This window comes from Nanorana parkeri, unplaced genomic scaffold (assembly GCF_000935625.1).
Source record: "Nanorana parkeri isolate BGI_ZX_2015 unplaced genomic scaffold, ASM93562v1 scaffold638, whole genome shotgun sequence".
Taxonomy (NCBI): Eukaryota; Metazoa; Chordata; class Amphibia; order Anura; family Dicroglossidae; genus Nanorana; species Nanorana parkeri.
In genome coordinates, this window is record NW_017306906.1 from 65,850 (window position 1) to 89,749 (window position 23,900).

General features: G+C 39.8%; 1 protein-coding gene across 1 annotated transcript in view; it reads right to left on the reverse strand.

Annotated features, from left to right (window-relative positions):
* The window catches only part of LOC108792405 (rotatin-like), a gene marked incomplete at its 3' end in the record, with an annotated part of 117,168 nt that overhangs the window by 63,108 nt on the left and 30,160 nt on the right, over nucleotides 1-23,900 (reverse strand). Inside the window, exons 9-16 of the mRNA XM_018563179.1 lie at nucleotides 20,230-20,389; nucleotides 19,064-19,245; nucleotides 14,701-14,816; nucleotides 14,095-14,265; nucleotides 7,058-7,270; nucleotides 2,775-2,884; nucleotides 2,218-2,344; nucleotides 870-995 (exon numbers count right to left, since the gene is read on the reverse strand). Of these exons, the coding sequence (XP_018418681.1) occupies nucleotides 870-995; nucleotides 2,218-2,344; nucleotides 2,775-2,884; nucleotides 7,058-7,270; nucleotides 14,095-14,265; nucleotides 14,701-14,816; nucleotides 19,064-19,245; nucleotides 20,230-20,389 (1,205 nt within the window). The remainder of the gene's footprint in view (nucleotides 1-869; nucleotides 996-2,217; nucleotides 2,345-2,774; nucleotides 2,885-7,057; nucleotides 7,271-14,094; nucleotides 14,266-14,700; nucleotides 14,817-19,063; nucleotides 19,246-20,229; nucleotides 20,390-23,900) is intronic.

The following is a 23,900-nucleotide window of genomic DNA, read 5'->3' on the forward strand; positions in this document are numbered from 1 at the left end:
AAATTATTAGGCATACTTACATTGGTTCAGCTTGGCCCAATGCAAGTATGCATATGCCGTAACTGATCGACCCACGGGGAGCCTGTAAAGCTCTGGCTACTAGAGTGCTGATAGTGATCTTCCTGATCCTGGTGCTGTGCTGAGTGGTTTCCCCTATGCTCTGAAAACACAGCGGCCATTCAGAGAATCACTAATATTTATTTAACGAGTACAGGATCATGATGTTACTGCCCCTCATCCAGTCAGAGACCACTTTGCATTCATCAATAAAAATACTAGGCATTGCCTAGTGTTGAGTGAGTGACCCCCTGTGCTTTCAGAGCAGAGAGGAAGTTGCTCAGTTCAGCACCCGGACCCAGAAGATGACTGTCAGCACTGTAGTAGCTTCAGCTACTACAGTGCTTTACAGGTTCCCTGTAGGTCGATCAGGTATAACATATGCATACTTGCATTGGGTTAAGCTGGACCAATGTAAGTAAGTATGTATAACCATTTATATCTTAAATTGAACTTTAACTGCAGCAGAGAAAAAAAAACCTTAGGTATTGCACCCTGCTGAACAGGTCTGTGTTGTGTGAAGAATTGAAAAATTATCAGCGCTGTATAGATAAAAAATAAAAATCCTTTGACAGATACAGCAGCTTCCATATTGTATTTTTCTCTGTGTTTGACTGGAGTTCAACTTTAAAAGATATGCAAGCCCAATTATTGGGTAAAGTGTATAAGTGTTTGAAAGTTAGAGACATTTTAACATAAATGTACAACATTGTTAAATAGATTTGTTGTAAGTTCCTTATTTGACACCATACAGTATTTATATATTATAGAAAAAGCATGCATTTGTAAAGTAGTAAAGTGTAAATGGATACCTCTTGGTTTGAGTCTTGCAGGCCAAACGTGATTATTTCATAGAGAACTTTCGGATGAAGTAAAAAATTTATACTACTGCAAATCGAAGACACTGGCTTTGTCACATTGTAAATTCCTAAGGCATCCTACAAAGTGATAAAATAACCTATTAGTAGATAATATAAAAAAACACAATTATTATACAGGATTTATATAGCGCCAATAGTTTGCACAGCGCTTTACAATATAAGGAAGAAATTACAGTCACAATACAATTCAAGACAAGATGGTAAGGAGGGCCCTGCACGTGAGGGCTTACAATCTAAAAGGGAGGGGCAAGTGATACATGAGGAGGTAGCTGCGCGGGGATGATTGTTTGAAAAAGTGATTGTTCAGTGGTTAGGGTGAAGTGTGATAGGCTTCCCTGAAGAGATGAGTCTTAAGGGATCGCCAAAGGCAGTCAGTGTGGGAGATAGACAGACAGGTTAGGGTAGAGAGTTCCATAGGATGGGAGACACTCTAGTGAAGTCCTGGAGGCGAGCATGGGAGGAGTTGATGAGGGAGCTGGAAAGCAGGAGGTCTTGTGAAGAGCGGAGGGGACGGTTAGGGTGATACTTTGAGACCAGGTTGGAGATATAGCCGGGGCCAGAGTTGCGGATGGTTTGTACGCAGTTATTAATATTTTGAATGTTATCCTTTGGGCTATAGGAAGCCAGTGCAGGGATTGACAGAGGGGGGTTGCAGACACTGAGCGGTTGGTTAGGTGAATGAGTCTAGCAGCTGCGTTCATGATAGACTGAATTATGACAATTATGGCGTTTTCTTGCATTTCACATATAATCATCAAAGTTTGTTATATTATACTTATCTTGGCAGAAGTGCATTAGACTCTGGTCAAGCCTATGTGCTTTTATATCCTTGTTCCGATATACATTGTCTACGACATCTTATCCATACTTAAAGTGGATTTTCTGAGTGGTTTCCTGGGAAGCTATACATGTTTTTATAAAATAGTTTTTTACAAGTGCACTTTTCGATTATTTTTTGCACGAGTGTATTCCGCCATATTGTCTTTTTAAAATATAAAAACAGTATTTTTGTATTCTTTTATAGGCTTATGCATTATTTATAGTGCTGCAGGCTGCACATAACAGCATGGAAAGTGTTTTTGTGCTTTAAACTGTTTATGGTTCGTTCCTTGTCTTGCACGGTCAGTGATACAAGTTTACTTATAGAAGAAAAATTATGTTTGTGCATGTGTTTTTTTTTAAGTAACTAAACTTTAAAAGTCTTTGAGCTCATTTTGATCAAACTAAGTTTTAATATTTTAGTACTTTAATAAATTTATGAAGTGAAACTACACATTACCTTTACAATTTCAAGACAATTATTATAAGCTTCAACTCTCACAGCAGGCACCCAGTGGGACATCATGCGCAGAAGTACTTTCTGAGACTCTTCCAAAAGTACAGGGCCACTTTGTGCGGAGTTAAATCTGTTAGAGTCGTGGACAGCAAAATGTAACAATTCCTTAATGAAATAGTAATAATCATATTAATAATAAATCAAAGATTAAAAGGCTTGCTTCCAAATTATTGAACAGAGTGTTTAAAATCACAGCATAGTAAGAGGTGTTTTACTTTGTATGTAGGAAAACACCAGAACATGAGAAAGATTTCTTTAATTGGTATTGCCTGACCTCTGCTGGCTTCAAAAGCAATGGATTTTACTACACTATTTTCAACAACAAAACATGGACATAGATTACAACATAAAGGAAGATGTGCACATTTTTAATGTGTGTTAATGCATCACATAAAAATGTGTTTAAATAACATAACTGAAACTACTGGAATTATTAATCATAATACATGGAACCTGAAGTACAACTAACAACAGCAAACACATTTTTATAAACCACATACATGTCTGAACAAGCGTGGATGAATTTTCGAACCAATGGGAAATGCTTGTGGTAGGGAAGGCTAGTGAGTGCTTTCTCAGCCAACTCCACCAATTCCAAAAAGTTTGCGCCCTACAAAAAAAAGGGAATAAATCAACAGTTAAGTGAAACTCTGTATGACCAAATTCAATAGAATGTATAGTATGATTCTAAATAAAGCAAACAAACAGATTCAAGAAACTGCATACTTTCTATATCAATTCAAATATCCAACAATTGTATGCTTTGTTTTTTTTTGTATGGATAGAGCAAGAAAGATTTTATACGCTAGCGGCATTCTAATTAAAATATTTCTTCTCTCTGCTCTCATGACAACTATATTAGTACTTCCTCATTTTTCAAAAAGAGGTCTTGCCATATAAAGCTTTGCTTGTGTAATATATTCATTAGATATTATAATATATATATATATATTTGACTGCATCTATCTGCATGTTATGTGTCTCTCAGTTCCTCAATTGTGTTACTGTGAATCTGTCTGCTTTAACGTCCTAGCTATTGTTTTGTTTGCTTATCACATCTCCCTTGGGGGGTAAACAACAACCTTATTTAAATCCTCCAATCAGGTTACGCCCAATGTACATTTGGTAGCCACTGTACAGAAAGGAGGGTACATAAGGTATTGTTAGCAAGCCACGGGCTCTCTCTTTTACCTGGGACACAAGGGCATTCAGTATGAACAGGCGAGAAGCTGAGAGGTAAAACTCCACCACACTTTACATGCTTTGTAAATATTGTTTTGTGTGTTATATGTAAATATGTAACCCTGTCAATAAATGTATATTGCTGATTGAACTACTTCTTTTGTCTAAGAATCCTCAGATCTAGGGGTGTTTATGTGAATATTATTGTAGTCATTGAAATATATTTAGATATCCATTTCCCGTGGGTAACAGGATAGCCCTGATCAGCATCAACAGAGTACAACCAAGGCTGACCAAAAAAGTCCTTCCTGCAAGCAATCAAATACCCGATACAGCATTTGTGCTTTTTAGAGCTACCCTAGGGAGCAATATCAAGCACTTCTAACCCCCATAGGAACCTTATTCCCAGGCAAAAAAACAACCTTAGGGCCTGTATCAATGATCTTTGGGCTTGTGCCTATGGGATCAGTTTGATGTCAGTTTGAGATGCTTCCGAGATTATTTAGAATTTATTGATAGGTGCATATCCTAGCTATGTTTTGTTTGCTTATCACATCTCACATGGGGGGTAAACAACAACCTTATTTAAATCCTCCAATCAGGTTACGCCCAATGTACATTTGGTAGCCACTGTACAGAAAGGAGGGTACATAAGGTATTGTTAGCAAGCCACGGGCTCTCTCTTTTACCTGGGACACAAGGGCATTCAGTATGAACAGGCGAGAAGCTGAGAGGTAAAACTCCACCACACTTTACATGCTTTGTAAATATTGTTTTGTGTGTTATATGTAAATATGTAACCCTGTCAATAAATGTATATTGCTGATTGAACTACTTCTTTTGTCTAAGAATCCTCAGATCTAGGGGTGTTTATGTGAATATTATTGTAGTCATTGAAATATATTTAGATATCCATTTCCCGTGGGTAACAGGATAGCCCTGATCAGCATCAACAGAGTACAACCAAGGCTGACCAAAAAAGTCCTTCCTGCAAGCAATCAAATACCCGATACAGCATTTGTGCTTTTTAGAGCTACCCTAGGGAGCAATATCAAGCACTTCTAACCCCCATAGGAACCTTATTCCCAGGCAAAAAAACAACCTTAGGGCCTGTATCAATGATCTTTGGGCTTGTGCCTATGGGATCAGTTTGATGTCAGTTTGAGATGCTTCCGAGATTATTTAGAATTTATTGATAGGTGCATATGACTTTCAGTTGACCTCCTTCTGGCCTGCGTTTGACCTGATTCATGCATTTTTGATTTCCCATAGACTTGGAAATCGAAAATGACGCCTGATGAGAACAAAAGCCTGGCGACACAGGCCCTTACACTCATTCACTGATAACATAATAAAGAGAAGTGCCCAAAGCGCTAATACCACCCTTGCTGCTCCTGGCAATCTTTTCTATCACCCAATAACACACTGCAATACACCATTCTGGTGCTATAAAGAATATACCACAGCACCAGAGAAAAGGGTGCAGCACTGATGTTGTGGCATACTATTACAGAAGTTGCCAAGCTTTTTTTCCCCTAAAGTTAAACTTCCTTACTACTCTTCTTTGAGGGTGCTGTAAGCTGTACCAATCAAGACTAGCAGTTACAATGAGGCTAAGGCACTTCCAGTGTTCAGTATACATCTGCAAAGATCATCTGCTAGTAAAATCTGGAAGTGGGGAGCAAGACCCACTAAAATGAAGACTCACAGGTTGGAAAACTAACTAAATAAAATAAAAAAATGAAGAACTCCCAACAAATGTTAGAAGTAGAAAAGACAAGTTGGAGATAGACATTAAAGAAACCTACCACCGGTCCCCATTAAGGTAGAATGGGTAAGAGGTGGTTCTCAATATAAAATCAAAGTCCCCAGGTTTCAAATAGGGTTGCACCAAATTATCAACGGCAGAAACGTTTCGGCCAGAAATGGTAATATCGACAAAATGCTGACAGGAAAAAAAAAGTGCCAATAATACGGTGCCTGCCCTACAGCAGGAGCTTTCACTGCTCCGCCACTGCTTCCTTCCCTTCCAGCTGCTGTGTTCAAACAGATGTAAACAGCAGGCAGTCAATAGCAGGCTTACTATTACTGTGGCCAGGGGGGGGGTTGGCAGAGGATAGTCATGCATTTTCGGTATCGGCCAGACAAATTTCTATTTCTCAGTCTCGGTCACAAATTTTCATTTTGTTGCATCCCTAGTTTCAACCACTAATGTAAACTTTATCAACCATCTCCAATTTCCAGGGATAATCAAAGATTTGAATGTTTCCTCCCCATGACAATTTGGTCTAAACAGTTTTGCAGAAGTTGTCAACTACTAATTTCTACAATGATTTGGGTTAAATTGAAGAGTAGCAGAAAAGTACATGTATTTCACTTGTCACAGATCGGGGTTCACAGGTATAAACTGGAATCAGGTCTGTGGACAGCATCTACTACACTGGCAGGGACAGTTAGAGAAAAGGGTGCGAGCAGTGTAGGCTGACGACTCACAGAGCTGGAGTACAAGCAAGACAGAATAGGCTGGTAGGTCAAGGTACTAGGCAGGGTGCTGCAATGCTAGGTAGGTGGCATAAGGCCCCCCATGACGTGGAATCTAAGGGCCAGCTGGTGTTCACCAGAGCTCGTAATGGTTGAGATGGACTTGACTGCGTGCTGACCCCAGGTTCACCCAACTCACCTAACAGCTTAGAATAGTAGACAAGGCCAGAGTTCTGGACAGGTTGCAGACACGCATGCAACGGACAAAACAAAGGTCAGGGACAGACAGATACTTTAGCCTCCTGTCCCATCGCACTCCTGACCGGACAAAAACTCAAATCCAACTGGGTGGATGCGGTGGTCACGGATGCCTCCGTGAAATGTAGATAGATGAAAGTAGTCACTTGCACTCCATGATATTAAAGTCAATGCTGTTTATTGACTGAGATAACACACATCTCCTTAGCGACGTTTCGAGGCCAAGCGGCCCCGTCCTCTGTTTGTCTGAGGACGGGGACACATCGAGTGCGAGTGACTACTTTCATCTAGGGACAGACAGATGACCAGGACTTCCAGAGACAATCCAAAGGATAAGGACAGACTGAAGACTGGGATTTCAAGGGACAAGCCAAAGGTCAGTACATGGGTAAACTCCGAGGAATTCTGGTTTAATGGCAACCTGGGGTGGGGGGGCTCAGCATCTAGGGGGCTCAGCATCTAGCTTGGGAAAGCCAGGCAAGAGGGAGGAACCACAGGATTGGCCACAGGCAGACTGCACTGATTGGCTGAGAAGCTGCATAAGAAACAGCAGGAGAGGTCGGCCGACACCTAAAGCTGCCAGACTGGTGCAAGAGTGAGTCTGGATGGAGGACTACAAGCAACAGCACAGCCCTGCATGCCTGCAGAACCAGGGGTAAGAGGTCTGTAAATACTTGTAGTACTAGTAACAGCTCAACTGCAGGTCTGCAGTTGAACTGTGACAATGCGTTTTGTACTCCCATGTTCCATTTAACATACATGTACCATTTCCATATATTAGCCACTAGTATTCCATTACTCATGATTAAAAAATGACTGATACAAGAAGGTCATGTTCTACATTAATAAGCCTTGTACAAACCTCTTTGCTTGAACAAGACATAAAGGATGCTGTACACTCAATTGAATACACAGTCTCAGAGGCTTGTTTATAGGCCCCATAGTCCTCAGAATTCAGCTGCTCCATAAAAGCGATAACAGATTCATGAACACTGGGATATGCAATACGAAATGGCAGGTCGACAGATATGAGAAACAAAGCATTCATCAAGCTTTCCGGCAGCACATCATTTGCCTTAAGAGGAAAGAAAAAACAGAAACACATAAAATATTTCTCAAAAGCGCTGAAGGCTTTATTTGCACTACTACTAATTCGAGCTAAGGAAGATACAGCTACTTCCGCTGTATAACAATTTAAATATTTCATTGAAAAACATTTTATTTTAATATTTCATTGAGTGACAAAAAGACATAAAAACACTGCCATCAACGTGCCCAGTCCAGTTCCCTAAAGGACCAATTTGGAGAAGCTTGTTCCGTGAGCTCTCCAGTCTTCTTCGGAATGGTGCCTGGGCTGATTATAATTCCTAGCTCCACTGTAATGTCTTCAGAAATCAAACTCACTAAAGGGAGGCACTTTTGTGACTTAATGTGCTTAGCACAGCATGTATTTTCAATGACTAGGAATATGAGCAGAATATCAACCAATCCATTCCGCCCTCATTATTTTTAAGTCGCTGGAGTGAGCCACAGTTCTTACACAATGGGAGTTTTCTTTTATTTATTTTTTTAATCTGCCTGCTCTTGAAGACTCCGTTACATTCAGTAAAAATACACAACACCAACAACAACTGATGCATTAACGTTTTGATAATGGCATTTAATGGGCTATGTGGATGCATATAATGTGTATTTATATTCTTTGATGGGATTTGTATTAATAGATATCATGAAGACAGTATGTTTGTGGTGTTCGAAATTATTTCATAGAAGTCATAAATGCTCACAAATATATAGTTCAACTTGCTGTAAACATCTTATCAACTGGCAGAGGGCAGCAAAAGCCTGCACACTGGAAGAAAGGGAGACATTCTATGCAAAACATGTCAGCTCCAAACTTGTGGAGACATTCCACTTTGCATGCCAATAAATACCCAAAGATTTAATTGAAATCCATTCTCCCAATTTCCCTTTCTTGTTACTAACGTAGTTCCTTTACCTGGTATTATTACTGCAATACACTAATAAACTCAAAATTCACTGAAATATATAATTTCAGAAGAGCATGTATAGAATCATTTGCCATATATAAAACACACAATATTGAAATTATAAATTACAATTTAGAATGAAAAGAAAAAAAAAAAAAACACCAAATTTTATATACTTCATATTGAATCTTATTTTTTCCATTTCCCTTTCTTGTTACTAATGTACTTGCTTTACCTGGTATTTTTACTACAATACATTAATAAACTAAAAAATTATCTGGAAAAGACAATTTCAAAGTGATTGCATAAAATAATTTGCCATATACAGTATACACAATATAGAAATGATAAATTACAAACAAAAAAAAACATTTTACACTTTTACACTTTATATGTAATCTTATCTTCCCAATTTCTCTTTCTTGTTACCATTGTACTTCCTTTACCTGGTATTTTTGAACTGCAATACATTAATAAACTCAAAATTCCCTGAAAAAGATCATTTCAAAAGTGGATGCATAGAAAAAGTTGCCATATATACACATTATAGAAATGATGTCACAAAAAAATAAATAAAAATCACACAATTATATGCTTTATATGGTAAATGTAAAAGGTTTACCAAGTAATTCAGCGATTGTCAAATTGCACTTAAAGAATTACATTAGACCAAGCTGAATGCTATTTTCTTTAATAAGTATCCTAAATAATGACAGGAGTACATAAAATAATAGCCCCCAAATCATTTGTGTCAGTGGGATGGTGGCCCCCAGAGGAGCATAGCCCCCAATTCATTGGCGTCAGTGGAATCATGTCCCACAGGAAAAATGGCTCCCAAAGTACTGCTGTCAGTGGGATCGTAGCCCCCAGGGAAGTCAGTAGGATCGTAGCATTACACCAAGAGCAGAATAGCCCCCTCAATTCATTGGTGTCAGTGGAATTATGTCCCCCAGGAAAACTAGCCCCCAAATTGCCAGTGTCAGTGGGAAAGGTGCTAAAAGAAGAAAAGCATAGAATAGAGCAGACATAGGTAAAGGTGGACAAACAAAATAAAAGGAAGAAATATGAGTAAAGACAGGATAAGAAAGGTATAGAGAAAAGGAGAAAAAATTAAGGGGTGCAGGGGGAAAGTATTGGGAGGGAGGGTTGAAAGGAGGGAAAGGGCCAGCTATAGAGGGGGCTCGAGTCTCTCCTCAGTGTCTTTGTATGATCGCCTGGGCAGTATTTATCAAGTGTATATGTAAGGATGTGAAAGAAGTAGATACTGAGACATCATGCCAATTTAAAAGAAATGTTTCCGGGGTGAATGGTAAGCGTGTCCCCGTAACTTGAAAGATTATGTTGTGGATCTCAGTACAATATGGCTTAAGCACCAGGCATGTCCAAAATATATGAGAAACGAAGCTCACTCCATCTGGTTGCCAACACGTATGGGGAAATTTGGGTACTTCTTAGGCCTCATTCACACTGCCGCACGTATTGTACCATATGCAACCTATGCAAATAAATGGCTCCATACACACAGCCGCGTATAGAGCCGTATATTTGCGTAGCTTATATAAGCGCAAAAACAGAATGGAACAGAGATGCGTCCGGGCAGCGTATTTATGCGCATATACGCGCGTACAGCACATTATAAATTCTATTACATGTGATGCATTCTGGGATTGCATATAGTGCACACATATACGCTCGTTGTGTGTGAATGAGGCCTTAGAAATAATCTAAGGAGTCCGGTACCAGAATGTAAAGATCTTGTAATTAGTCTCTGTTGTGCCCAGCTACTGACTGAGCTTTTGTGTACCCCCATACAAACCTCCTGCCATGATTAATCTGTAAAAGAAATGCCTAATCCTTTCTCCCATTTGCTACATAGAGTAGACAATCGGTCAGGTTTACTCCCCCCCCCCACAGTTGAAATGCAACCAAGAAATCAAATGTCTAGTAGGTCCACCCCCAATGCAGCCTTTTTTTAAACAGAGTAAGATTCCTGGTGAAGTTCAGTATTCTGTTCAGGTGCAGCAAAAAGTGTCTAATCTGAAGATAAGCCCCCGAAGGGATTGTTCCATATTAGGAGTAATCAGCTAAATCTGCTTTATCTAGAAAACAGTCGTCTGTTAAGAAAAATTTTGTCATCAGCAGACATGAAGGAACCCAATAGTACTGAAATTCAGCTGTGTTCTGTAGTGAAAATCTAAGTTTCCTATAATGTTTGCTATTGTGTTAGCAACAGTAGTAAGAACATTCAGACAGGGCAAGCTGATTTCAATGCTGAATGAACCACTTACAATGGATTCTGCTATAAATTGATATTTATAAGCTTTAATTTCCTGCAGAATCAGCGTGTCCTCTAAACACTGGCCCTGATTTCCTGTTTTAACGTGTCTCCTTTCACTTGCAGGTTCCTGTGGAGCCACTCTTGTGTGTGATATTAAGCTGTGAGCGTCTCCACAAACACACAGGCACAGCAAGGTAAGTCACTGCCCTGCTTCCTACTTCCTTCTCCATTCTAGTAGATGGACAGCTGCTGGAGACTGCTCTGTCCCTCGTGATCTTGTACTGGACCGGGCGTTTAGGGAAGCTGATCTGAGAAAGTTGTTTGGAAACATGATGACTGTAAGTGCTTGGAGAAAAAAATACAAAGGAATACTTTGCTGGGCAATGTATATATTTGTTTGATCGGGATTCATCATTGAAAAAAAAGTTTGAAAGTTAAAAATAACTTTAAGTTTTTCTATGTGTGATCACGTGATCACAATGCTCCGGTTCATTCTTTGCCTTGGAGCTATGGATGCCAGTGAGATATCACTTGTTAGAAGCAGTGATTGTGGTTTTTATAGTGAGATGTCACTGCTCTATGGGATTCAGCAGAGGCCCTCCACAAGACACACCATATTAAAAGACTTAAAAAGTAATAAAATAATAAGGTATTCAGAAAGTAATTTATTAGAAAATGTATGTAGGGAGGATCAGAGCAATGAGGAAGCCACGTTTAAAAGGTGGATTATTGTGTAGCCTTTCCTTCTTCTTTAAATTCCCAGTTAACTGGCAAATCTTTGAACGTTAACTATGGCTCATCACATTATACTGAACAATAATTCTGAAAAATTATTCAGCAGCTTGAAACTTCATAATAAGGTTACAAGCCCAGAAAAATGCCATGGAATGAAACCATAATTCAAGTACGTCACAGAGATAAAGATACACAGACATAAGCAGGCAATTGTGATTAAACTGACATATAGCAAGACAGGTTCAGTAAGGTGCCTAGGGGATGAAGCTGTAACATATTGCGTACAAGCTGTCAGTTTTTACTTCATAAAGTAACAACAGACTTTGAGTCTGTCCAACCACATCTCTATAGTGTATCTGATATATTTTGCGCTCGCTTGTTAACAAAATGAAATATACCTACCAAAAAATATTTAAAACTCTATGTTTATTAGTTCCGCCTTCTCTGTGTAAGAGATCCAATAAATATTTATTTTAAAGAAGAACTCCTGGGGGAAAAAAAATATTAACCCTTGTATTGGGGCTACCCAAGCACTTCAAGTGTTAAGTGCTTGTTTGTGTTTAGGTGCAAAAAAAAAAATACACTTACCAGACCATCCGAGCGTTGTCTGGAAAGTCTCTCCCCCTCTGCTGCAGTGGTCTAAGGATCCTGGTGTAATCATGCTCTATACACTGTGCATAGACTGTGTATAGAAGTGAGGACACTGAGGAGCAGTCCATCTGTGTAGCTAGGAGGAAACACGCTTTAGTGATCACAGAAACAAGGAGCCAGCTGAGATGGTCTGCCAATATTTTTGTTAGCACCTAGACAAAAACTAGCACTTAACCCTTGCGGTGATGGGGCAGTCCCACTGCAAAGGTTAAAATCATTTTTTAACTGGCCTTCTTCTTTAAACGCTTCCAGGCTGGCCGTTGTAATTAAACAGCCAGCCAGGAGCCTTTTGAATGTGAGATACCTTATATAAATCTTAATTATAACCATTTAGTGGACTCAGTAAGCTGAAAGTTAGATAACATTAGTATTTCAGCTCTGGTTCCCCAAGATTGGGTGCACACATGAACTACTTAAAACACAAAGATGCTCCAACACAACACTGGCACAAGGAACACCATGTTTGTGGTTGCTGCTTGCTTACCACTCTATACACAGTGGGGGGAATTTATCAAAGCTGGGGCAGACAGAATCTGGAGCAATTGGTAACCAATCAGCTTCTCTCTTTCAGTTTGTTCAGTTAAAGTGATATTAAAGTCTCGTTTTTTCCCCCACCGTTAGCTAAATCTACTTTTCTTTGTATTTAAAAATGTTTAATGCCTTGTTTTCTAGTGGGTCCCAGCAGCGCTCATCCCCCACCCGCAGCACGGGTGCCGCCATCAGCTAAGCAGCTGCTGTAGAGGTTCCCATGCATACTCGTGCCTGCAGTGGCTGTGTGCATCCATAGAAGCAAAAAGCCCTGCGGCAGGTCACTCTCGGCCCAACAGTTTGATAACAGAAGGAGCCCATGGTTCCTCTGCCATAAATATCCTCCACCGCAAACAGAAAGAACGGGGAACGGAGGATCACTTCAAGACCAGCGGCAGTGACAAGGCGCTAACAGCTAAGTGTGTGTGTTTTGGGGGGGTGGGAGAGAAAAAAGGTACTGGACGGTTTTTACCCTAATGCAGAGACTGCATTTAGGTTAAAACAAATGCCCAGACCTTAATGCTACTTTAAACCATCAAAATGAAAAAGAAAACCTGATTGGTTGCTGTGGGCAACTGCTCCAGCACTGATCAATTCCCCTCAATAATATGTTACTCCTTAACATCATTTTTACACATCCAGTAAAATACACGTGGCACTTACAGAGCACACATCCCTTAACAACCACTTTAGCCCATACCAACCTCTTTATAACTTGCATACCTGTTATATGCCATACTTGCTATAATTCCCAGGTCCACCATGTCTAAAAAAAATAATTTTGAGTTTTTGTTAAATGATATATAAATTAGGGATGCACCAAAATTTCGGCTGCTGAAACATATCGGCCGAAAATGGCGCTTGGGCAAAATGCAGAAAGTGTCATCCATCCATAGTTTCTCTCCTCCCCGCTGGGCGCTGCTCTGTGTTTCCTGACACAGCACAGCGTCCAGCAAGGAGGAGAGAAACTGTCAGGAGCCCACTTATTTGGGTTGTAGGAGCAACGTTCAAACTCTAGGCCACTTGCTCTTGCTTCAATTTAGAGAACAGAACATCTCACCCTCTCTTCACCTCCATAACCCAAGTGGGAGGTGTTCTGTAATCTAGAGTAATTAACTGGACAGGATTTATAACCCTGCTTGAGATTTGAGTGTGGCAAAGTGCACAGGAAGTGCTCAACAAATATATTATTTTTTTTACACTTATTAAAAAGATATACTTTCAATGGTAAGAGAAGTTAATTGTTAGAGTATATATGCACTTTAGATGCATTCTGAGATTTTTAGGGCATTCTCCTCTGTAAACAGTTTAAAATTCCCAAGAAGTCATGTTGTGCAACCCAGCACTTACACTAAGCATATTTTTAAAAGGCTGGCACCTGTGTAGCTCTACCCTAAGGAAAATGTGATATATATGTATTATAGCTTAACACCATGTTGGATTCCACGAGTATTCAGCTTAAAACCTACTGCTGTACAAACTTAATTACAGTGCCCTGAAATAGGCCACTGAAAGATCAATACTCGGAGTTATAGACAAACAATTCTTAGCTGCAGCATTATATCTAAAGAGTAAACTCACTCCAACTCGAGCTGCAGATATCAGTTCAAAAGAGACGACCAACGAGTCTTAACTGGGGTATTAATATTTACAAAAACAATCCAGAGAAAGAAGCTTAAAAGGTTTTGCATTTCAGGATTGCTCTTCATCCCTCACCTTTTCCACCGGGAGAAGCGTCTGCAGCAGTCGCATTGTAAAAAGAGAGATGCTGATAAATGCCATTCTGTGGTTCACAAGAGAAGAGTCAGTCTTCTCAGAGCTATTGTTATTTTTATGATACAATATAGCCTCCCCAAGTGTATCCAGCACGAAAAGCAGTTTACATCTCTGTAAAAAGAAAGCACAAAAGTGAGTTTTTATTACATTATTGGAATAGGCTTAAATCATATAAGAGATGTGGAATTTATTGCATCTGTGCTCAAGAAAAAGCCACCCTTTCCAAAAATCATTTATAATCAAGTTCATATTTTGCTGGATTGTTGTCCATGCATAACCTTTCAGGAAAGAAAAAGAAAGAAAGAAAAAAGATCAGAAAAAGGTGTTATTGACGTTGTCTCATTATTTGCCTTCTCCCTGGTTACCACAGCAACCTGCACTGCTGCTTAGGCCTTCCATACCCTGGTGTATAAAGAAATGCTTTGTGAGCATGTTTTTATTGATGCAAACTTAATATAGGCTCGATGGCTGGTATCAAAATTTAATTGCTGGTCCAAGATATTTAGTGCATAGCATGTTTCCATAATCACAGTGCTGCTATCTCACCAGTTCTTGTCCTATGAGACTCCGGTCCTCCCATACGTTTTCTGAAATGGCATCACAAAGCAGTACCAAGTTTTCGCTAAGCAGTTCAAGGACAAGTTGCATCATCTTTCTTCTTTCTGTATGTAAAGAAAATGAACATGCTTTCTAATGACAATTCATCAACAATAAATAAACTAACAACTCTCAAAGGGATTGACTATAAAAAGGTGAGCAAACTAACCAGTTTTGTTTGCCACAAAATTCCCACTAATGTATTACAACCAATTTATAAAACATATACTGTAACATCACCTGACAGGAAATTACTGGTTCAGCTTTGCTCCATTAAATATAATGGATTACCCTACAGTAGTTTTAAATGTATGTAAATTATTAAAGTTATTGTGTTCAAAATAAGATCGAAAACCTTCAATAATAGCCAAAATCCTTCAGCAAATTAGATTTTTGCTGGGTTACCATCATCATTGTCAAATATCCGAAAATAAAAATATTCTGAGCAGCAATATAAATAAACATCTGCAAAAAAGGATCATCTCCAAGACTTTAAATCTTAGATGTACAGATTAAGAATGAATACAAGAGTAAATTACTACAAATAAAATGCCAACTAATAATCAAACATCTAATTTAGGTTGTAAGCACTCTTTTGTCCTCTGTCATTGTCATTTTTGCAATGGGGAACAAGGCCAAAAGGCACAGATATCTATGCAGTGATGGGTTTCCTGTCCCCAATGATACTGGCTAGTATGAGGAGTAGAGGACCATTACTGAAAAGCCTCTTAAACATGTTTAAGTTGACTTGGTTAATTAACTTGACAGTAAGTTAGTAGGGGTGTTGGCAGTGTAAGCTGCCAGGCCGGAGATTTGCAGTGCCTGTGCAACCCACAGTAAAAGTTGGGGGATGGGGGGGGGTGTAAGCTGATGGGCCCAAAAATTAGAATGCCATGTCTCATTGCAACACAGATTCAAATGCTGCAGGGATCACTCTGGATGTGCTGGGTACGTCATTTGTGGTAGTGCTGGTATACATTTGAATGTTGAGGCTACCGCACACGCGTAGTAGCGACACCATATTATTACCTCCATACTGTTACTGCACATGTGCCAGGTACTGGTACTATTTTGGGCTATACCGAAAAACTCAACACTCCCCAGTGAGAGGACTTGGCATTTAGTGACAGCGCTGCCGATTTCCTCTACCTTGCAACGATCTCTGCATATACCGGCAATCAGCTGCCAGCACAGGAAGTCTCCCATCACTAATGACTTGTTTGTGTCTCCTACATGTTACACTATCTACTAAATTATCCCCAAATAATTTATTAGGAGTACTAATGTCTCCTTTACACTATGCCGTTTCATAGTGGTAAGCTATTGCATACAAGTTAAAGCGTGTTGCATTAAGGCAACCGTTTCATCAAGTCCTCTGGCTGCTTGGTGCACATTTTGTGCATTGTCAGTGGAAAGGGGGCCAAAGCGCACACTTCTGGGCAGAAAGGAACAAGGAAGCCAAACACTGAGATGGAACCCTTCCATTGCAAAAGTCTACCACCCAAATTTCTTCTTTATATCTTTTATTTTCAAGGTAAGCATTTTATTTGATATACAACACCACTAATGATTGCTCCTCCCACCTAAACTATGGAACCTTCTATATTATTTAGAATATGCAATTTCTTTATCAGGCTGAAACTAATGTGGTAAACTCCATTTTAATTCCTGTATTCTTCTTTCATAGAATAGGCTGATGTTATTGTAACACTACAAAAGAATGAGCTATATAGCAAATTACAATCATTGTAGCAAAATGCAAAATATGTACCTAGGTCTATGCCAAAGTAACATTCATTCTAGTTAGAGATTTAAATGGTCAACTCTGGGGAAATCTGAGGCAAACAAAAGATGAAACTGAATATCTGCACTTGCTGCCAGGCAGCTGCTGCAAAGGCTAACAAGATCCTGCATTGTATTAAATAGGGAATAAAAGTAACAGTGTTTAAGTCCCACGTAATCTACATCTAGAATACACAGTACTGTTTTAAGTCCCTATTCAAAAAATACACGCGTCATATCCTTAAAAAGTGATTCTAAAGTCTAAATGTTTTGTTTTTTTTACTTTCAAAGTATTTATTGATTTCAAAAGTACAACAAAAATAAAATCAGCAATACAACCAAATGTATACAAAATATAGGCCAAACTGGCTAAAACGTCCCCAGCCATACAGAACGACATCCAGGGTAATGTAGACATAATATACAGTTGAGAAGGCAGGCTACATGAGTCGAGATAGTCTAAATGTTTTTAAGCTATTTAAAATGCTGATTAAAATCACTTGCAATGAATGCTGCTCCTTTACATGTAAAAGTTTTCAGTTTTCTGCAGAATATGCTGGTTGCCTGAGCATTGGCCCTGATATCCTGCTTTAGGGTAGCTCCTTTCCCTTGCCGGGTCCTATGGAGCAAACTTTGTGTGTGCTAGTAAGCCATGTGCATCTCCACAAACACACAGGCATAGCAAGGCAAGACACTTCACCCGTCTCCTCCTTCAAGCTAGTAGACAGAGGGCTGCTGGAGAAGAGCATAGTTGGAGTAGTTTGGCGACCAGTATAAGAAATGTTTTGATGGGTTTTCACGAAGAAATGGTTAGAGGATGCCCTTTGCTGTGTCCATAGATTACTAAATATGTGCTTAAATACAAAAGTTGCTGGAAGAATCCTGAAGTAGAAGTGCAGAAAAAGGATGTTCTTCTTCCAGAGCAGAGAGATGGCATGCATCACGTAAGGACACTAGCAAATAACTGAGAAAGGCTTTGAGTGGGAGGGGTTAAACAGGGCTGTCCTTACAGCTTTGATTTGCCAGTATACAATCACCTAAAGTTGGCTTGCTTAAGCCCAATGGTTTGTGAACTCCCTGTGTCCTGTGATGTACAATCAAGAAATCACATTTAGACTAACTACGTTTTTCAGAAAAAGCTTTCTAGATATTTTCCTTCTTCCACAGTTTGGAGCATCACATGCGTACCATCAAAAAGAAGTATCAGTGAATGCTGCAATAAACAACATTTAGCATAATCAGCATGAAAATACTTTTTAGTTTAAAAGTAGATTCGCCCCAAACAAAGTGGTGATAGAGAACAGAACATGTAAACTTTAATGTGAACTGAATGCCTTTCCTATTAAATATGACTTCTCCTTTAATTAAATTGTAGTGGCCCAAGGAATATGCATTAGTAATGAATGTGTTCCGCACTGTGTTCACCAAAAGTTGATGGCTGCTTTTTAGAGATTTGTTTTGCTTATATATCAACATAATTAGAATAGAAATATATTTAACTTAACAGATTTTGTTTGCTTTTTTTCTTACTATTTATTTATGTTTTCTATATGGTACTACTATGGCCTGAATCTTTGACCCTTTTTGGCAAAAACAAAAGAAGATATTTAGGGAGGGAAAGTTGAATAAATCATCAGCACCATATTTATCAGAGGCATCAGTGGTGGAATCTCCCTTTACTCCTAAGGAGAATCCAGCAGAGGAAGAATAGCACCATAACTCAGCCTCTGGGACCATTATGACAGATTGAAATCAATCAATTGGCGGGGGCTGGAAACTTTAACAGGGGACCCCCTCATAAACAGACATAAGGTAATTCATCTGGAAACCGTACAGCCACAAAAAGTTCAAAGTTGTGTGGACTAGATTACATATCTTCATCTAAAAATAATTTTTATCATTCAAGAAAGTTAAATTGCTAAATTGAAATACAGATCATGACTTCCACAACAGGAATGTTGATGTATTTCCTACATTACAGGGCCCTATAGTGTTTGCTGTGGGATTTTATATGGTTTTAAGTCTGGGATTCTTTTTGGTGTTGGTTTTTTTTCTTTGTTGTTTTTTGTTTTCTCAATAAATTTGTACATATATTTTTTCAATACACAGTTTTTGCATAGATTTTGGTGGTGTGTTTTCATTCAAGGTCCAGAGTTGTGATTATAGGGGAAACCTTTCTTCTTTGAATGTTGATTTAACCAGGCTTTTGAAGAAAGGCCCCATCAACCACTGCTTTAAGTGTGATAATGATATTGTCTATCCTCTGAGATCTTTTATGATAATCTCTGTCCCTTGACTCTGTCTCTGACCCTATTGTGGTTGAGAGGGACCCATGTTTTCAGGCAGGAACATTCACCCACTGGGAGAAATCCATTAACCTCCTGCGAAGAACATGCAAAAATAGCAATACCATTTTAGTTACAGAATACACTGCAATGTTTCAGTGCATGACTCTTTTGTTCTAATAAAATTGCCTGTCAGGTTACTAGATAACAATAGCTGCATGCTTCATATATGTTAAGTGACTGACCTGACTTCAACAGTGGCGTTGCGCTCTCCAAAACCAACACACAGAACTGAGGGAGACCGAGTTGCTGAAACTGCAGATCCAGCGTGTCTTCATTTTCCACTTCTGGTGGGTCTGCATGACCTCTGTCTAATGGTGACAAGTGTGATGTCCGAGAATTGGCTTGAGCTTGAATGCTGTTTCCACTTAGAAAAAAACAGAAATCCAAGTCACAATAACAAATAAAACATTTAATGCCAATAATGTGACACAATAAACACCTCACACCAATTATAACTTTGCGCTAACAAAATGAAAACCTCTCAGAGTTAGCAACAATCTACAGCAATTTTGAATGCAATCACCTGCATACAAAACAAAAAAAACTTAATTTTATAGATCGGACAAATTTAATTACAAAAAGGGCAAATTCTGAAATATGCTTGGAAATGTTAGACACATAAAAATTATAGCATAAAATAGAGGGTTTTCCTTGCTGGATGCTGGAAATGATATAGGATAAGCACAGAGAAGACACAAATGACCAGTAAAACATACACAATATCATGTTGTGGGAGCTTTTTTTATTGAGAGGTGCAGCAGAACCTTGAGATGAGTGTAATTTACAAATCAACTCCTTACAGCTGTAAGAGAGCATCTTATTGTTGAAAGCAGAGAGATTAACTCTGGATAGATGAAATTGTGTAACAGCCAGTTTGCTGACCCATAAATTAGGACCTCATCTGAGACAGTCTTCTTGATGCCAATTTCATCAATACTGGAACAAAAAAAGCAAACCTTTCTAATGGCATACTTTGGAATCAATTTCAATTTTTTTCCCTGCAGATTGTATTTTCTTATAGCCAATATTTTTTTCTATTATGGCCAATACATTTACTTAGGGATATGAAAAGCACCATCACTTTACATTTTGTGTCATTATTTTGATACATTGTATATTAATATAAAGTACGTCTATACAGTGCCGACTTATTATTGAGCTCAGAAATTTTACATACATCTTGCACAGCACCCGCATCGCATCTATTCATCTGGTTAATGCATGTTAATTTCATTCCAGATTGATGTGAATTTTTATATCATTTTCTAATTTTATTTTTCTACTTAGAGTTTGTAATGACTTTTATGATGGATGCAAAAGGCCAAGCCTGAAATCTTGAGACACCAACCTAGAAGATGTAGCATCCCAATCTTGTCCATCTCCTCGAAGTCTCTGACTGCTGCGTCCCACAACTGAAGGCCGGTGATGTTCGTTTACAGGAGAAGGGTTCTGAGAATTACGAGTGGCTGGAGTGTAGTAAGATACAGAAGAATTCTGGGAAATCACTTCTGTAAAGCGTAAAAACAATATAACAAAAGTTATCTGCTTTGTAGTTAAAAAAAAAATATGTCATACAGCTAACCATACAACTAGAATATAAAAGCAAAGGCATAAACCTTACAAAACATAAGCAGTTCTGTGTAGCCTTGAGATTCAACTACCCCTATCACAATACACGGCTACAACTAATAAAGTCCTCACTTTTTTCAATTTCAGATATACAACATGCTTAAATATTTTCCACTCCAGTTCCCAGTGTCTAAAATCATGCTACACTGACATTGTCTTAGGCTGGGCACACACCTTACAACCATCGCAAGACTTGCGATGATCGCAAGCAGATCGTACTTGCGATGATCGCAAGCCATGCCCCGAGGGGCGGGCTTCCGATGACCGCAATGCCGAACGGGCAGTGTGCGCTTGCGCACACCGGCCCGTGCGGCTGTTATCGTACAGACATGCCACAAACCCGCCGAACATCGTACGATGCTCAGCGGGTTTTCAAACATGTCCGTAAGTTTAAAGTCGTGCGACTGTACAGTAGTAGAGGTCGCACGGCTTCCACACACCTTACGATCATCGTACGATCGCGGGATTTCCCGCGATTATCGTACGATAATCGTAAGGTGTGTGGGGACCCTTAGGCTGGGCACACACCTTACAACCATCGCAAGACTTTTGTACTTTTGTCTTGCGATGGTTGTAAGGTACTTAAAAAAACGTACGATCTGCCTATGTTGCATAGACAGATCGTACTTGCGATGATCGCAAGCCACGCCCCCTGAGGGGCGGGCTTCCGATGACCGCAATGCCGAACGGGCAGTGTGCGCTTGCGCACACTGGCCCGTGCGGCTGTTATCGTACGGACATGCCACAAACCCGCCGAACATCGTACGATGCTCGGCGGGTTTTCAAACATGTCCGTAAGTTTAAAGTCGTGCAACCGTACAGTAGTAGAGGTCGCACGGCTTCCACACACCTTACGATCATCGTACGATCGCGGGATTTCCCGCGATTATCGTACGATAATCGTAAGGTGTGTGGGGACCCTTAGGGTGACCATACACTTCATCTGATTGTACAATCTACCAACAGCTATGCAGTGCAAGGACTTTCCCAATTTTGATATATATTGAATGGATTGTTTAGATCCATCCTTATATTACATATTTTCGTTAGATTTAAAGGAGATTGTATAATCAGTTTGTAGAATGTATGGCCAGCATTAAGTTGAGCTGTTGGTAGAATTATAATAGGAATATAATATAAAGATATGCATTACATCAGGTTATTTATACACAGTATTATGAGCTTAAAAAGAACTCAAAATATCTTACAATGGGTCAAGTACATCCAAAACTGACATGATTAAAGAAGCAGAGCATAACTGCTAGGAATAATTAGAGAGAAATACGGTAAGAAATTGCAATTCACACCCCCTGCAGTAACAAAACTGAATTATCAGCTCTGGATGGACTGATCTTTTCAGCCACCTAAATATGTCTGTAATACATTTGATGTATCAGTCATAGTAAAGGTAACCACACACGGCTCAAATGTTGGTCTATCCCTGCCTCATTGGCTGGAATTTGAACCGTGGGTGGCCATGTCAGCACCACTCAGCTCAACCAACATTGACTGAAATTTGTTTTCGAGTTGTACAGTGACTGCACCCATTTAGTTGCAGACTGCGGGTGCCGACTGTGTGAATAGAATAGTTGGCAGAGGTGATTCCTCCATCCATGATGTTTAGCATGGATGGAGAAAGCTATGCATGTATGACAAGCCTGTTTGCCATATTTAACTTTTTTTCCAATAGATCCTCTATCTGCCCTAGGTCACATTTGATAATAGTAGTGCATGTGGATGTTGCAATTGTTGATAAGACAGCAGGTTGCTTTTATATGACATGCAGAAATTCAGCAGGTACCTTCTAGATCTAGAACATGGAAGGAATTTCTAATTAAAGCTCAACTCCAGCCAAACATTCTCTTTTGTTTTACATAGACCAAGAAGGGTTTAAAGGAGAACTATGGGGTTAAGTCTTTTCCCCATAGTTCTCCTTAGGGTAACGGGAGGACACAAACTAGCGCCCTCCCGTCACCCTAGGCTCAGTATACCGCGAGACGCCGCAGCTGAAGCGGATCCCGACAATTGTGCATGACTGACAGCTGGCTCTGCCTAGCTGGAGGCAGAGCCAGCTGTACCCGTCCGTTCCGCCAGTCAGCGCTGGCGGATCGGAGCGGGAGGGGGGAATCCAGCCCCTCGACTGTCACGGCAGAGGGCTGTGACAGGATGGAGAGGTGAGCGAACGCCGTATGTGTTCGCTCACCTCCCGATCTACTGAGCTGACCTGTGACAGTCTCATTGTCACAGGTCGGCTAGAACTATGAGGTGAGTGAAAAGCACTCACCTCATAGTTCTCCTTTAAACCTCTGATGGGATTCTATCATTGTCCCTGTCCCTATATGGAGGATTTTTATTTTTAAAAAATTCACTACGGTCTGTACCTTCCTCTCCTGTTGACAACTGCACTCCATATTTTGTCTACTGGTATTACAGAGACAGGGAGAAAGGAAAAATCTCCCTAGTAGAGTGACAACCAGGAATAAATGCCTAGGAAAAATAAAACAAAAAAACCTCTATACCCTATATATAATTTTATCAAATTGAAGTTTAAGTGTTTGTGGTACCTGAAAAGTCCCAGTCTACTGGCATTCTAGTTAACAAATCTTCCTTATGTTACCGTACTCCATGCAATTGAATAAATTGTAATTTTGTGACACCAGCCCACACCCATTTTGATATGTGGGCTGGAGTGAACAATCACTGACTGCTAGTCTCACTACAACTGAAGTGAGGTTGGCTGATGTCACTACTGTGCTGATCACAGTTCTCCTTGCCGTAGAGGAAGCTGCAGTGGAAACATCTCCCTTCTTCATTCATTCAGTGGACCTGTGATCTCTGCACCTCTTCTGCTGCTGCTACTTGATTGTACCTTCATCAGTCATCAGACCACTTATCATGAGGGAGCAAAGTCCTGCCTAACAAAATCAGCAGCCAAATCAAATGCAGACAAGCTCTATGCATTCTCACATACTAGACAAAACAGTATCCATTTTAAGCCTTCACAGTCCTAATTCATGTACTTCCATAGTAAGCCCCGATGAAGGGGGTATTTGAATGAGCCCCCAAAACGCATCTGCTATTTTTAGATTGTCCGCTCAACCCTACATTGAATAAAGATGTATCAGGACTTTTAAATCTCTACCAGAATGGTTAACTTCACACAGGCACAGCAAGTCAGTACTAGGGAAAAGATCAGCTGCAGGGAGACCACAAGCAATGCTGGTGACTAGGGCCTTTACCCTACGTCTGCTTTTTTTTAGGTGGGGGTCACAGCTTCTACAGTTCAGATCCTCTTTAAATTTATAGTTAAAGAAGAACTCCATGCAGAAATTGTATTAACCCTTGCCGTGAGGCTACACCCCCCCCCCCCCCAACCCCCAGCGCATCATG